The sequence below is a fragment of the Gastrolobium bilobum genome, unplaced genomic scaffold (assembly GCF_033153095.1).
Source record: "Gastrolobium bilobum isolate Gb01-03AN ecotype WA unplaced genomic scaffold, APGP_CSIRO_Gbil_v1 utg2365, whole genome shotgun sequence".
Taxonomy (NCBI): domain Eukaryota; kingdom Viridiplantae; phylum Streptophyta; class Magnoliopsida; order Fabales; family Fabaceae; genus Gastrolobium; species Gastrolobium bilobum.
The window spans coordinates 530608-547655 of record NW_026899145.1 but is presented as its reverse complement, the minus strand read 5'-3'; the positions used below and the strand labels follow the sequence as shown (position 1 = coordinate 547655).

General features: G+C 31.5%; 2 protein-coding genes across 2 annotated transcripts; both read right to left on the bottom strand.

Annotated features, from left to right (window-relative positions):
- Positions 1 to 7393: 7393 nt before the first annotated feature.
- Positions 7394 to 8349, bottom strand: LOC133287602 (MADS-box transcription factor 23-like). Its single transcript, XM_061485241.1, has 3 exons — positions 7845 to 8349; positions 7591 to 7710; positions 7394 to 7509 (listed from the first exon to the last, which is right to left on the bottom strand). The coding sequence occupies exons 1-3, from the start codon at positions 8347 to 8349 to the stop codon at positions 7394 to 7396; spliced, it is 741 nt and encodes a 246-aa protein (XP_061341225.1).
- A 3898-nt stretch (positions 8350 to 12247) lies between these two features.
- On the bottom strand, positions 12248 to 13208 carry LOC133287601 (MADS-box transcription factor 23-like). The gene is made up of 3 exons (XM_061485240.1): positions 12704 to 13208; positions 12450 to 12569; positions 12248 to 12363 (listed from the first exon to the last, which is right to left on the bottom strand). The coding sequence occupies exons 1-3, from the start codon at positions 13206 to 13208 to the stop codon at positions 12248 to 12250; spliced, it is 741 nt and encodes a 246-aa protein (XP_061341224.1).
- Positions 13209 to 17048: the final 3840 nt, after the last annotated feature.

Genomic DNA, 17048 nt, shown 5'->3' with positions numbered 1-17048 from the left:
CTCTCTAGTGTGTTTTTCAATAGCATCTCGAATGTCCCAACATTCATCAGTGGTATGCTCATGGCCATCATGGAATGCACAATATTTGGAGCGGTCAAGTACACCCTTATTCTTGATTGGCCTCGGTCTTTCGAAATTCCGAAGCTCGGTTTGTGCTACCTCCTTCCAAATTCAGAACTGGAGATAGTCATAGGTGTGTAACTATCAAACTTGGCTCTTGAGAAACGCTCTTCCGGGTGCTCTAGAGTAAGAGTCGGCCACCTTCCTGGACACCTTTCAATCTTTGTCTTTGCTTCTCTTGTCTGGACTCTACCAACGAGGACTTCAGCATCTATCCTAGCCCTTAATGGTTGCATAGGCCAACTCCATCTCTTCTACATCTAAGTACTTGTTTGACCTTCTTCTAAATTCTTCGAAGTCGTTGACTGGGTTCTTGTATATTGACTTGGCTAGAGGACAATCTCTATTCAGCCCAAAAGCAATCAAGTGTAGATGAACGACCTCGATCAAATTTCATACCTTAAGGGCAGCCTATTTGAAGCGGTCTAAATATTTATTCAGCGTCTGTCCTTCCTTTTGCCGGATTCGACCCAACGAATACGCCAACATGGGGTGGGCTTTATTGTGGCAAAGTTGAAACGGAAGGTTCGTGAAAAGTCTTTGAACAGATCAATTGAATTCCTTGGCAATCTAGTAAATCAGGTCATGGTCGGTCCAGTTAGGGTGGAAGTGAAGATTCGGGCCACAATCTGTCCGCTTATTCCTTTAATGAACATCTTGGTCCTGAAAGCCTCCAAGTGAGCTTTTGGATCCTGACTGCCATTATACATCGGCACATTAGACTTCTTGTATCCCGGTGCGCACACCGAGTTCATGACCCTATTAGTGAATGAATTGTCGTTTTGCTGGTCCCCATTATGATGCAGTTGGGAGTTCCCATTTCTGTCGGGCCCATTATCTTCACCCCTACCGTTTCCTTGACCTCGACCATTACCATGCGCTTCGTCCTAATCGCCTCGTCCATCTTTTTCCATTTTTTATAATATTATTCATCTACTATAATAGATGGAAAAAGAAAAAGAAAAACCGTAAAAAAAAGAAAAAGAAAATAATGAAAAAGAAAAAGGAAAAAGAAAATAGAAAAAAATAAAATACTCGTATAAATGGATGTGTATATTAGACAAACCGTAAAAAATTGAAAGAACAAGAGAGTGGGAGGAGAGAAAAAAATTGTAACCCAAGAAAGTTGGCGTTGAGGTAAATTTGGAAGATCAAAATCATTTTCTTAGTTTTTTTTTATGGTTTTATTCATTTTAGAAATACTGTTAGTTAAATTATTTCTATTTGGTTCTATTCTCTGGTTCTATTCATTTTCTGTATTATATGATTTTAATATTTTATTGTTATGTTTAATCTTTAGAAATGATGTTAGTTAAATTATTTCTATTTGGTACCAAATAAATAATTATAGAATATGTAATTTTTAACTGTGATTCTAGGTAAGAGACGCCTTACTTGGCTTGAGTTTAATTACTTCAGTTAAATATTACATGATTTATATTATACTTATTACTTTTGTTATTTTTTTTCTTATTATAAACATACCTGAGAGAATGATAATTTCTGTTATTACAGCCAGAATAGTTATAGTTAGAAAATTTCAATATGACTAATATTTTTCTCACGTGTGTTTGTTTTGTGCTAACATTTCCAGAGAAACATTATGCCTAGCCTATACTTAACCACTGAGGGATGGACAATTACTATTTATCTCTACGACAATCGCTCAGAATTATATATTATAGTGGAAAACCAAGGAGTAGCGGCTATATTTTATTTAGATAATATAGAAACTTATACATATAGACTATGCTAGATGAGACTCAAGTACTATAAAAATTTATGACTTTAGGTAGTTATGATGTAATATATGTACTAAACTGATGTAACATAGTTTAGGAGGCTTTTTGACCCTTTTGTCCCTCATTAATTAATTAATAACTATTTTGCCCTTTACCCAGGACTATCTATCAATCTGCTCCTTTTTAATCGATTAAGTTGAATATTTAATTGATTAAATGGTCAAAATAGACAAAAATAATTGACTCGAGATTTAATCAATTAAATCTCCCTCTTTAATCGATAAAATCTTCAATAATATTTTTGAACTTAATTCATAAAGTAAACATCAGAAGAAAAGAACCCTTACATCTGCATAGGCACAGACAATCTTGTTTTTTGAACTTCTACAGTAAAACTAGAGCATAAGCTTCACCACCGTTGCAAATATCATAATAGAGTACAACCATATTAATTGTTTGGAAGAGTGACCACTTTGTCACACTTGCCAAAAAAATTTACCAGGTTGTCACACCAACAGTAAATTTTGTCAAAATACCACGCGGCATATTTCGCTACAATGTGTAGCGAAATATGTTTGCAAGTAGTTCGCTACACAGTGTAGCGAAATATGGCATGTCAGGATGCACAGTCAGCAAAAGATGACACGTGTCAAGCAGGCATAAATATAATTTTTTTTGCCAAGCGTAACAAAATGGTCACTGTTTCCTAATTGTTCAACATACATCTTTTCAGGAGGTTTGTTTTCTATTAGTTGTTCTACAGCGGTGATTAATACTTGAAATCCTGTAGCAAAATAGATTCCACAAATCATGAAAATTGTAATTTCTTGTATGACAATGTACGAATATTTTTTACTGATTCCAAAAGAACAAGTTCGTGAAAACTTAAGGTACCAAAATATGTAATTTGAAAAGCAGTAGGATTGTAACCACTAACACTTGAATGTATATTTCGATACGTTGAAGTATTCATTGTATCCAGCACTTCATTAACAAATTAAGTTCAAGTTCTCTCATTCTAGTATGACAAAAAGTTGTGTTGTCAATTTTTTGAGGCAAAAAACAAGCTACATAAGGTGTTAAACTTGGGGCAGATACAGGTCAGACAACATTCTTTCTCATACTAGGATCTTCTGATTTATGCTCCAATGAATAAACAGAACCATCATTGTAATCTTAATCAGGCATCTTTCAACTCAAAGAAATTTTGATATAAATTTTATTTAAATGAAATAGATTTTGTAGCTTGCATCTCTCGGGAGGAGGAAACGCTTTTGATATAAACATTTGAGTAACAACAGAATGAACAGTGTGAAAGTAGGAATATTTTAAGTCAATTTGACGCACCAAGTGTTGCCATGACAGCAGCAAATATAATTACGCCCACAGGCTGCACCCTCAGCTTTCCAATTGGGTATTTGTAGATATTTATATTCTTCATTGCAAGGTGAGTGAATCAAAGTATTCCACCAAAGTTGTTGTACGTTATAGCCGTACGTTTGCTCTTATTATTGAAGATTTAATCAATTAAAGAGGGAGATTTAATCGATTAAATCTCGAGTCAATTATTTTTGTCTATTTTGACCATTTAATCGATTAAAGATTTAAGTTAATCGATTAAAGAGGGACAGATTGGTAGATAGTTCTGGTTAATGGGCAGAATGATTATTAATTAATTAATGAGGGACAAAAATATCAAAAAGCCTAGTTTAAGAGGTAGAATCTGATGTAAAATAGTTTGAAGGTAAAATTTATGTTGGTACCATGTACAAATAACTTAAGAATATTTGTTATATAAATTGATTTTTAAAAATTTATATTCCTTTATTTTTCTTGTTACTAATATTAAGACATAATGTAATATTCTTATTATTAGTAGTTATAGAAGATGTTACATAGATATTCAAATATTTAATGCACAAAGATTCTCTGATTTTGGGAGGGTAGTAGTGAGATCCATCATTAATTAACAATCAATAAATATTTAATAAATTTATCAAAGACTAGTATTCATTAAAAAAACGCATTGTAAAAAAAATTAGAAGTCATATTTAGTTTAGTTTATCAATTGATAATCTTTGAACATAGCTTGCTTCGAAAATAATTAAAGGGCAATTTAATGCACAAAGATTCTCTGATTTTGTGAGGATAATAGTGAGATCCATTATTCATTAACAATCAATAAATGTTTAACAAATTTATCGAAGCCTAGTGTATATTTAACAAAAAAGGCAGTTAAAAAAATAATTTAAAAAGTCATATCTGGTTGAGTTTATCAGTTGATAATCTTTGAAGATCATTTCTTTAATTTATGGATTCATTTTTCTTAAAAAACTCAAAAAGAAATCAAGTTAAAGGCTTATTTAATTAATCAAATGATGGTAACTCAATTAACGCACGAAAGCAACTGAGCAGTAGGAACATGTGTTCGATCCTCTCCAGTATAACCTGTGAAGTGATAAACCGATTTGAATATTAAAAAAAGAGAGTTAAGGCTCGTTTATTTTTCGTTGTTCCCATTTCGAATTGACGTTGGCATGCTTCCCGATTATATTTTATTCATAGATATAAGGACATTTTTTTTTAATTTTAATTTTTTTCCTCTTATTTTATAATATTAAATATATGAACAAAATTAATTTTGGCAATAATTAGTTTGCATTTGAAAATGAAAATTATTTTAAGCGAGATATGCAAAGACAAATGTGACACGCATGGACGCCGAACAACATTCCTATAACTGGCAAAAAAAAATAATTTATTGCTTTTTAATAAATAATTACGTAAATGTAGTCGTTTTAAAATTTTTTATGCAAGTATAGCAGTCAAACACGCTCTACATGGGCGTGACCGATTGGAGAGAGACACTCTCCTTTTGGGCGTGACCAAGGAGAGACACTCTCATATGAGGCTTGTTTCACCAGGTGCTGCCACGTGTCACAAAAGTCAACAGTTTGACTGTAAAACTTTGGAAGTCCATAACTTTTGACTTGGGTGTCCGAATTAGGTAATTATTTTTTGATTCCACATAACTTTTCGAGATCTACGTAATGACACCTCATTTGACATATTTTGTCTGTCTAAAAAAAAAATTGAATTTACAACAAAGATACCATAAGAACGTTTAAACCTAAATTAATAAGAACGTTTAAAAAATAGGAGAAGGCTATAGTTACTACCTCTTTATGAATTTGGATTTTAACTTTCTCCTAATTAAAAAGTGGTTTTCTCTTTATTAATTTGAGTTTAAACATTCTTATAGTGTTATTGTTATAAATTCAATTTTTTTGCGAGAGACAAAATATGTCTAATGAGGTGTCATTACGTAGATCTTGAAAAGTTACGTGGAATCAAATTTTTTTTTTTTTTACTTAATTCGGACACCCGAGTCAAAAGTTATGGACTTCCAAAGTTTTATGGTCAAACTGTCGATTCTTGTGACACGTGGCAGCACCTGTTGAAACACGCCCCACATGGGAGTGTCTCGCTCCTCGGTCACGTCCAAATGGGGAGTGTCTCTCTCCAAACCACTCACGTCCCTTTTGGGCGTGTCTCTCTCTCTCCTGATCACGCCCCATGTGGGCGTGTCTCTTGTATGACTCACGCCCCACATGGACATGTTTCTCTCCATTGGGTCACGCCCCATGTGGGCGTGTTTGACTGCTACACCTGTATAAATAGTTTCAAAACTACTACCTTTTGCGTAATTATTTATTAAAAAAGCAATAAATTAATTTTTTTTCCTCCTATAACATATCAAAGAATGAAAAAACACTTTCATGATCAAAAGAAAAAAAAAATTGGATTTTTTTTTTTTGGATATAAAAATTTGATTGTTTTGTACTTGTCGAAATTCACTCGGGAAATGATAGAGAAAATTATAATGTCAACTTTAAAATTATTCTTTCAAAGTAAATGGGATAAAGACAAAAGGATTATTCTAGTGGTATTCAGTTTTTCCCCCCTTAATACAATTGGTATCTAGATAGAGAAATTGTCAAATATTTATTACTTTCTACCTTGCTTTAAAAATAAATAAAGGGCAATTTAATGCACAAAGATTCTCTGATTTTGCGAGGATAGTAATGACATCCATTATTAATTAACAATCAATGAATGTTTAATAAATTTATCGAAGCCTAGTATTCATTACACAAAAGGCACTTCAAAAAAAGTCACTAGGATTGATCTAGTAGTTAGGAGCTTTGGTAGTTTACATATATTAGGTTATGTGTTTAATTCTCACCATTGTATTAAAAAAAGACACTTAAAAAAAAACAAACAAACAAACAAACTGAGAAGCCATGTCTAGCTGAGTTTATCAAATGATAATCTTTGAACATCATTTCTTTAAGGGAAAAATGTTTCTGCAGTTAATGTAGATAAGTTATCTGCATTTATTTTCAAAACGACGTCGTTTTGGTATTGAAATCTTAAAAAATTACAAATATAATGACTATTATAACCCCGAAATAAATTAAAATTACAAAAATACCATGATTTCTGCCCAAAACGACGTCGTATTGGGCTTTTTGCAGATAACTTATCTGCAGTAACTGCAGAAAAAACGAACCCTTTCTTTAATTTAAAGATTCATTTTTCTTATGTACTAAAAAAAAAATATTCATTTTTCTTAAAAAGCTAAAAAAGAAATTAAGCTAAGGCTTGTTTATTTTTCGTTGTTCCCAATTCGAATTGAGGTTGGCATGCTTCCCGTTGCATTGTTAACTAGAAGCAAGAAAATTTTGCTTCCTGTTAATTGCGTTGGAAAAAGGCCTAAACAAACAAGCTACCATTTACACTATTTACATTCTTATTGCTCGCCTACTATATATATAGGTTCTATACTAGAAAGCTTTCTACTTCTATTAATTGGAAAAAATTTACAAAATATAGTGCTATAGTATCAAATACACTTGAAAGACTAAAATTCAACTTTGATATGCAATGACATAATTAAGCAACTAAACTTTTAATTGAAACACTCATTCAAAAATTAAGAAAGTCAATGTAATTCACACTGCAAAATATTTAGTCATTGGACCCATTATTAATCTCGCATATAGATGATCTGTTCTCTTTTGTATATCTTCTACAGTTATCGTAATAAAATGATCTTTTCCCTTTTAAACGATAATCCTTTCGTATAATATACATATTGATTCACATAAATAAACTCGTTTAGAGCTTTTAGTCGTGTTGTAATAACTGATATCAAAACCAATCCGAACTTCAATGCTTTCTTTTCCTTTAATTTCTCTTTAAAAATTGATACCTTTAGCTCTATTTGCTAATATTTTAACAAATTATCGATTAATATATACTTCAGGTCTCATTTTAAGAGTAAGGAAATTTTGATTATAGCAAAATAGGAATCCATAAAATCAATAAGCAAGTCTTATTATTATTACAAGGTTCAATTAAAAGTAAACTACCAATGATGGGTACAAATATATATATATTACAAGCCAAACATAAGCATATCCTTCGCCATGACCAAGCCTAGCTAGTAACGGTGCCCACAACAAATTTTAGAAGTGATTGTGGCCAGAACCATTGAATGGAGGGAAAGGAAAACCACCATTCTCATCACTTGGATTGTATAAATATGGATCACTTCCACCAACATTCTCATAACCACTTGCACCTGCACGAGTAAGGTTAAGTCATTGCCACTGATTTGTTGGAAGAAAAAGTTAAAAAAAAGAAGAAGATTAATTACCAATACCATTTGGATCATGAAGAAAGGGGTTTGTTCCATAGGCTTCGTAGTTGGCACCGAAGGGAACTTCAGATACGTTACTCCCACTTGCATAAGTAGGATATGGATTGGCTCCATTCATTTGGTCTATGGGAGGCAAAGATACAAGAAAAAGTTATCATTTCCACATAAAATTAGAATAAAAAAACATGAAATAAAATCATTTGACATCATTAATTAAAGCTAAGGCAAAATTATAATTAGAAGAGAAGAGCACTTACCATGAGAAGTACCCCTTCCATACATGATTGAAATTTCATTTTCTAATTTATCTTGGAGTTCCCCAAAAGTTGGCTCCATTTCATTGTTTTGTTCGGTACTAAGGTCTCGAATATTTTTTGACCTCAAAATGCCTTTTAGTTCCTTCTCCCGTGCTTTTGCAACGTAAGTTTGGTCCTGAAGTGCATCACTTTTAAGATTGAGTTGACCTATGTCCACATTTTGGTGATCCTCCACAAGATTATGATAGATGCCACGTTCAGAAGAGAGTTCTTCATTTGAACGAGACCTTGTCATTGACTCAAAAGAAGGATCCCCATAACAAAATGATTTCCCCGTCGGAGAAAACATGAGTATATCCACGTTTGCCCCACAAAGCGTTGTTATCTCTGTGGCCTTCTTCTGAAGGCCAGATTTTCTCTTTGTGAAAGTAACAAAGAGATCTTTTCCATTCTCAATTTTTTTTATATCTCTCTTCTGCTTGCCTTTTGTTTTTTTACCCTCCATTCTAATGAATACTAAGAGATGATGAGTAAGGAAGCTCTGCACAATATTGAGTATTCACTTATAATCTTATTAAGGACAGGTATTTTTCTTCTAGTATTCAAGGCTTTGTATTTTGGGGTATATATATGATACCTAGGCTAGGGGTGGGCGTGGGGATGGGAGATGTAAGAAAAATTATCGACTTAACCCTTAAGTTTTGTATTTGGTTATTGGGTTTTATTATTCTCCTTTTACATAAGATAGTTATCTTATGTTGTAGAGAGAAAATAAGTGAGTCCCATCATTACAAGAAAAAAAAAAAAGAAAAAAAAAAAGATGAGGTGCAAAAATCGAAGTGAGAGAGAATGAGAAAAAGTTGTCTTATGTAAAAGGAGAGTAATATTTCCCTTGGTTATTTATTAAAATCACATTTTGATGATGCAGCATTTTTTGTCTTTAGATGTTTTTATAGACTTATAATACACAATATAATTAAATGTGTTGTTTTTAAATTTATTTTGCTGCATTAATATTTTTATAATTTTCTAGTAAAATAAATTTAGAATTTAATTTTAATTCAAGGGTTTGAATTGTCTCATTAATTGAAGAATCTGATGCATTTGATACTTGTCATATTATTTTCAAACAAAATCACTGGTCCTACATAAATCCAAAATTTTCTTAATTAACATTCTTTAATGATAAATGACTTTTACATTTTGCCATAAATTTTCAATAAATTTATTGCTCAAAGAAATTTAATAGTTTATTAATGAGCTATGCCATTGCAAGGACTCAAAGGAGATTACACAGGAAAAAAAGGGAGAATTCATTAATTATCCATGGCTTTAAATGATATTGAGAAATGCAAATCCCATGTATATCAAAAAATTTACCAAAAAAGTTCATAAACCCATGTGATTTTCTCTTTTCTCACTTCCACCTCTATGTCTTTTTTCTTACCAATTATCCCTTATGATTTTATTCCATCCAAGTTCATCCTTAACATTATTAGTAACCGAACTAACTTGCATATTTTATCCCTATTTTATTTGTTAATTAATCTGATATAAAAATTTTGGGCACCAGAAAGTCTAGGTTCATTATAAAGATATAAAGAACAATCATGTATCCTGTCCTTTTCAAAGGTTTCACATAATAAACAAAATATCCCTAATAAAAATCACAAAAAATGTTGACATTTGGAAATTTGAAAGTAATCACATTTAAACAAATGGATCTTTCTTTGATTATTCCTGAATCAATCCCCAATAGTTTGGCAAGCGACTATAGTTTTATTCTTTTTATGTTATCATAACAATATTATTTATAAGCCACTTATATTATTTTCTTATAATTATATACTACTTTTACATTTTGCCATAAATTTTCAATAAATTTATTGCTCAAAGAAATTTAATAGTTTATTAATGAGCTATGCCATTGCAAGGACTCAAAGGAGATTACACAGGAAAAAAAGGGAGAATTCATTAATTATCCATGGCTTTAAATGATATTGAGAAATGCAAATCCCATGTATATCAAAAAATTTACCAAAAAAGTTCATAAACCCATGTGATTTTCTCTTTTCTCACTAACACCTCTATGTCTTTTTTCTTACCAATTATCCCTTATGATTTTATTCCATCCAAGTTCATCCTTAACATTATTAGTAACCGAACTAACTTGCATATTTTATCCCTATTTTATTTGTTAATTAATCTGATATAAAAATTTTGGGCACCAGAAAGTTTAGGTTCATTATAAAGATATAAAGAACAATCATGTATCCTGTCCTTTTCAAAGGTTTCACATAATAAACAAAATATCCCTAATAAAAATCACAAAAAATGTTGACATTTGGAAATTTGAAAGTAATCACATTTAAACAAATGGATCTTTCTTTGATTATTCCTGAATCAATCCCCAATAGTTTGGCAAGCGACTATAGTTTTATTCTTTTTATGTTATCATAACAATATTATTTATAAGCCACTTATATTATTTTCTTATAATTATATACTACATTTTTAGGTGAAAATTGTAGGAACTGTTGAATTTATGCGGAAGCGATTTAGGACCTAGTACATTGGTATGCTTACTGAATCATCTTCGTTTCACAATTACCTCTTGGTGCGCAGATCTCGTGTAGAATCTTCCCTTGTATGATTCCTCTTCACGAACTGCTCACCTCAGCGCCGCAACACGAACAACCTCCTTGAAGCTGCTGGACTGTGGCAGATCTTCCAGACTATGTCTCAAGAAAAAATGAGAAGTGTGTGGGCACTCTCTCACTTTCAGTGAGATGACCTTACCTCAGCCTCTGCAACCACTAAGCTTGAAGACCAGAGAGACTGATGGCTATAAGTGTAGAATATATATGGGACTATAAGTGTAGAATATATATGGGTTCCAAGAAACTCTAGTCCTAAGCAGAACGAGCTTTAGGTTTCTTGGACTTTTCTTACACACTAGACCCTATTGGGTTTTAATGAAAGAGCAAAATCCAACAATCTCCCGCTTGCTCTTGAGTACAAACTTGAGCCCAAAGCCCAAGTCCATGTATCCCACTAGTCGTCATCAACTAAAATTGTCCCATCCCTTATCTTGAGCCAGCCTGGTGATCTACCATATGTTATTAATCAAGGCTCTTGATAATCAACGAATGATTATCTAATTTGGTGTTATTCTACTAAAAGCCCGAACTTGAACTCCAAGATTAATAACACGAATATGCATCGCCCCTTTGTAGAATGTCTATAATTGATTGATAAATTTTCTGTAACTCAATCAATTATTTATTCCCTTGACTATGATAGTTTCTCTAATGGATTACATGCACTGGCCAGTGTCTTCAATATCCAAGTACCGAAACATATCAAGGGGACATATCCTACAAATTCCATGTTGTTTATCTCATAAATATCGATAATCAAACAATCTCACTCCCAAAATACCGAGTTATTGGCCATCAATAGATCAAACCTCACTCGTTGGTAAATCAAAGAATGAAAACTATTTGATTACCTATTTATAATAAACTCAGGATTAAGAGCAATCACATAACTATAGTTAACTGGAGATTTGATACCTTATGACAGAAAAATAACCTTAATCAAATCTCTCCTTGATCCTTTCAATGTGAATGTTAATTCACACCAATATTTTACAATGATTCGGACAAAACTATTTCATAAAATATTGCAGACTAAAATTCAACTTTGATATGCAATGACATATTAAGCAACTAAACTTTTAACTGAAACACTCATTCAAAAATTAAGACAGTCAATGTAATTCACATTGCTAAATATTTAGTCATTGGACCCATTATTAATCTTGCATATATATATATATATATATATATATATATATATATATATATATATATATATATATATATATGGGTCAGGATATATATATATATATATATATATATATATATATGATCTGTTCTGCCCGAAAGAGACTGGTCTCGTATATATCTTCTACAGTTATCGTAATTAAATTATCCTTCCCCTATTAAAACGATAATCCTTTCGTATAATATGCACATTGATTCACATAAATAAACTCGTTTAGAGCTTTTAGTCTTGTTGTAATAACTGATATCCAAACCAATACGAACTTCAATGCTTTCTTTTCCTTTAATTTCTCTTTAAAAATTGATACCTTTAGCTCTATTTGCTAATATTTTAACAAATTATCGATTAAAACTTCAGGTCTCATTTTAAGAGTAAGGAAAAGTTGATTACAGCAAAATAGGAATCCATAATATATATCTCAAAGCAAGTCTTATTATTATTTCAAGGTTCAATTGAAAAATAAACTACCTATAATGGGTACAAATATATTACAAGACAAACATAAGCATATCCTTCGCCATGACCAAGCCTAGTAACGGAGCCCACAACAAATTTTAGAAGTGACTGTGGCCAGAACCATTGAATGGAGGGAAAGGAAAGCCACCATTCTCATCACTTGGATTGTATAAATATGGATCACTTCCACCAACATTCTCATAACCACTTGCACCTGCACGAGTAAGGTTAAGTCATTGCCACTGATTTGTTGGAAGAAAAAGTAAAAAAAAAAAAAAAAAAAAGATTAATTACCAATACCATTTGGATCACTAAGAAAGGGGTTTGTTCCATAGGCTTCGTAGTTGGCACCGAAGGGAACTTCAGATACGTTACTCCCACTTGCATAAGTAGGATATGGATTGGCTCCATTCATTTGGTCTATGGGAGGCAAAGATACAAGAAAAAGTTATCATTTCCACATAAAATTAGAATAAAAAAACATGAAATAAAATCATTTGACATCATTAATTAAAGCTAAGGCAAAATTATAATTAGAAGAGAAGAGCACTTACCATGAGAAGTATCCCTTCCATACATGATTGAAATTTCATTTTCTAATTTATCTTGGAGTTCCCCGAAAGTTGGCTCCATTTCATTGTTTTGTTCGGTACTAAGGTCTCGAATGTTTTTTGACCTCAAAATGCCTTTCAGTTCTTTCTCCCGTGCTTTTGCAACGTAAGTTTGGTCCTGAAGTGCATCACTTTTAAGATTGAGTTGACCTATGTCCACATTTTGGTGATCCTCCACAAGATTATGATAGATGCCACGTTCAGAAGAGAGTTCTTCATTTGAACGAGACCTTGTCATTGACTCAAAAGAAGGATCCCCATAACAAAAGGATTTCCCCGTCGGAGAAAACATGAGTATATCCACGTTTGCCCCACAAAGCGTTGTTATCTCTGTGGCCTTCTTCTGAAGGCCAGATTTTCTCTTTGTGAAAGTAACAAAGAGATCTTTTCCATTCTCAATTTTTTTTATATCTCTCTTCTGCTTGCCTTTTGTTTTTTTACCCTCCATTCTAATGAATACTAAGAGATGATGAGTAAGGAAGCTCTGCACAATTTTGGGTATTCACTTATAATCTTATTAAGGACAGGTGTTTTTCTTCTAGTATTCAAGGCTTTGTATTTTGGGGTATATATATGATAGCTAGGCTGGGGGTGGGGATGGGAGATGTAAGAAAAATTATCAACTTAACCCTTAAGTATTGTATTTGGTTATTTATTAAAATCACCTTTTGATGATGCAGCATTTTTTGTCTTGAGATGTTTTTATAGACTTATAGGACCTGTTTGGAGCACCTGATAAAGAAGATAGAATATGATAACTTATCTTATCCTACTTCTATCTTTTGTTTGGTGGGTCAATAGGATATGATTAGCTTATCCTATTGTCTCATTTTATTCTATCTAATACATGATTTCTTATCGTATGGGGGGAGCTGGGTTAGGAGTCAACAGAATAGGATACCAATATTGGATAGCCAATATATCCCAACGCTACCCAATATATTTGTATTTATTGCATTATATTTTATTTTTTCTCTATTTTTTCTCCTTCTACATAATCTTATCAGATTGCTAATCAGGTGCTCATCAAACACAGGACATGATATAGACTTATCAGCCTGATATCATATTCTACCCTTATCAACCCCATATCATATCTTACTCTTATCCTATCCTGTCCACCAAATGAGCCCATAGTACATAATATAATTAAATGTGTTGTTCTTAAATTTATTTTGCTGCATTAATATTTTTATAATTTTCTAGTAAAATAAATTTAGAATTAAATTTTAATTCAAGGGTTTGAATTGTCTCATTAATTGAAGAATCTGATGCATTTCATACGTGTCATATTATTTTCAAACAAAATCACTGGTCCAACGTAAATCCAAAATTTTCTTAATTAACATTCTTTAATGATAAATGACTTTTACATTTTGCCATAAATTTTCAATAAATTTATTGCTCAAAGAAATTTAATGGTTTATTAATGATCAATGCCATTGCAAGGACTCAAAGGAGATTACATTTGAAAAAAAGCGAAGAATTCATTAATTATCCGTGGCTTTAAATGATATTGAGAAATGTAAATCCCATGTATATAAAAAAAAATTAGGAAAAAGTTCATAACCTTGTGTGATTTACTTTTTTTTATCACTTATACATCTGTCTTTTTTCTTAGCAATTATCCTCTATATATGGTTTTCTCGAACCGGTCGAAGTATTTGGTCACTGGCTCAACCGAATTTACTGTTCACATATTAAAAATATAAAAATATTACTTATATTAATAAAAATTCACATAAGAAAACTATCAATGAGTTTCAAAATATAAAATGATTTTCAATGATAGCAAATATTATATACTTCTAAGCTTCTAACTCTAGCCCATATCTTCATATTAGATTAAAATTGCAAATATAAGTTAAATGCACCTTTTGTGCTTGACATGATACGGATAAATTAAATCATGTTAACAAATAGTATGCATGAAATATGCACTAAGAAAAAAGTGTCACCGTTATCATGATAACAAATAGTATGCATGAAATATACACTAAAAAAAAGTGTCCACAGTTGAGATGAGATCATGAGACCATCAGTGTTATCACCACTTAACTTCATGAGATCATTATAAGATGCAACTAAATTACATAAACGAACTACACTAATCTAAAATACCTTATTATTTTCACCTTACTTTTAATCATATTCATCATAAAATATGAATATGATTTAATTCAAGAGTTCTTATCAACAAAAAATAAAATTACCAAAAAAGAAGAAGAAGGAATAACCGGTCTAACCCGGGTCAATCGGGTCACCGGGTTTCGGCCGGGTCAACCGGTCCAATCCGAGTTGACTGCAGAAGCGGTCCAACTATCCGTTCGGATCAGGGAACCCTCCGGGTCACCGAGTCCCGGGTCGACCCGGCCGATCCGAGGCGGGTTTTAAAACACTAGTTTTATTTCATCCAAGTTCACCATTAACATTATTAGTAACAAAACTAACTTGCATATTTTATCCCTATTTTATTTGTTAATTAATCTGATATAAAAATTTTGGGCACAAGCTGCAAATAATCAAAGTTTAGGTTCATTATAAAGATATATATAAAGAACAATCATGTATCCTGTCATTTTCAAAGGTTTCACATAATAGACAAAGGGATTGATTTTTCTCATGTTACATGAGATAATTTGAAAATCACAAATTTGAAAATGTTAACATTTGAAAATTTGAAAGTAATCACTTTTAAACAAAGGGATCTTTCTTTGATTATTCCTGAATCAATCCCCAATTGTTTGCCAAGCAGCTATAGTTTTTTTTTATGTTATCATAACAATATTATTTATAAGTCACTTATATTATTTTCTTATAGTTATATACATTTTTAGGTGATAATATATATGGAAAAGTATTTTTACAGTCACTTTTAGATAAGTTTGTCTACAGGCTACAGCTATCCCTTTTAACTAAGTATGACCGGTCATACTTAGTTATAACAATAAAGTTATTCTTTTTTTTCTCTCTCCTCAGACATTGTCGGGTGACGTGGCGGAGAGAGAAAATACAATTTTAAAGTATGACCGATCATACTTAATTTCAAAGGGATAGCTGTAGACAAGGGTATCTAAAGTGGCTATAGAAATATTTTTCTCATATATATATATATATAAACATTTTTTCCATTTTTGAACATAAAAAATAAAATAAATCATGTAAAACAACATGGTGTATAGAAATCATTTCTCAAAATATAATGTTAATATTGAATTGTATATCTTGGGGCCAATGATCTCTGATTGCTTTTTTTTTTTTTTTGTGTGTGTGTAGTTGATGTGATTTTCTTTATTTTGTCACATTTAGCTATAAATTGCCTCGTGTTAAATTTTACAGGCCCCCCTTCCAACAACTGTTGTTCTCCTATCTGTTTTTCACCATTTTCATTTTTAGGGTCAGATTTTATTTTTGATAAACAAAAATTTAAACATAAAATAAAAGTAAAATGTAGTTTAATTACTAACCGTATCAAAAGTGGACTTGGATAAAAAAAAATCACAGAGAGTAATTAATAAGTGTGGGGGTGGGGGGGGGGGGGGGGGGGGGGGGGGGGGGGGGGGGGGGGGGGAGAGGTTATCAACTTTTCCCAAAAATTATTAACATTCTCTCAAATCATATTCTGAAATGACACGTGGCTTTTTACATTTTATCTTGTATTTTAAGCAATTTTATTTCATGTGAGCCTGTAGTTAATGACAACTCAAAATATATTCTTTAGAGACGCTTGAGGTAAGACGTCATTAATACAGCCATTGCAAGGATTAAATGAAATTATGTAGAAAAAAAAATGGAAATCATTAATCTATTACATAATATGCTTGGATTTGCTTCTTCATTTTTTTTGAAAAAATTTCCTTTTATGTTTCACTTTGTTTAGTAAAGAAAATTTTCTTTTTGGATTTTTTTAATAAGAGAAGAGTATTTGTCATTTTAAATGACATAAAGTTATGTCATGTTAACAGAGAGATAGACACAAAATAATTTTTTATTTAAAATTTAAATTAAAAAAAATCATCCACTTTCTTCCTATAATTTTCATTTCTTGTGTCTATCTCTCTCCTAAAATAACATAACTTTATGTCATTTAAAATAAAGAATCATTAATTTTTAATGATTGTGTACATTTATTATGTTTCACTAGAGTAAATTACACTCTCAATCTTAACCATTGATCTCAGTTATATCTAAGGACTCTAATTTTTTAGTATAAGTGAAACAATAATTCAAAAATTAAGAAAGTCAATGTAATTCACACTCTTGAATATTAATTTAGTCATTGGACCCA

Coding starts and splice junctions, on each gene's coding strand:
- LOC133287601 (XM_061485240.1), bottom strand. CDS start 13,208: ATGGAGGGTAAAAAAACAAAAGGCAAGCAGAAGAGAGATATAAAAAAA. Junction 12,570..12,703: donor TGGAAGGGATACTTCTCATG/GTAAGTGCTCTT, acceptor TGCCTCCCATAG/ACCAAATGAATGGAGCCAAT. Junction 12,364..12,449: donor CTTTCTTAGTGATCCAAATG/GTATTGGTAATT, acceptor TTACTCGTGCAG/GTGCAAGTGGTTATGAGAAT.
- LOC133287602 (XM_061485241.1), bottom strand. CDS start 8,349: ATGGAGGGTAAAAAAACAAAAGGCAAGCAGAAGAGAGATATAAAAAAA. Junction 7,711..7,844: donor TGGAAGGGGTACTTCTCATG/GTAAGTGCTCTT, acceptor TGCCTCCCATAG/ACCAAATGAATGGAGCCAAT. Junction 7,510..7,590: donor CTTTCTTCATGATCCAAATG/GTATTGGTAATT, acceptor TTACTCGTGCAG/GTGCAAGTGGTTATGAGAAT.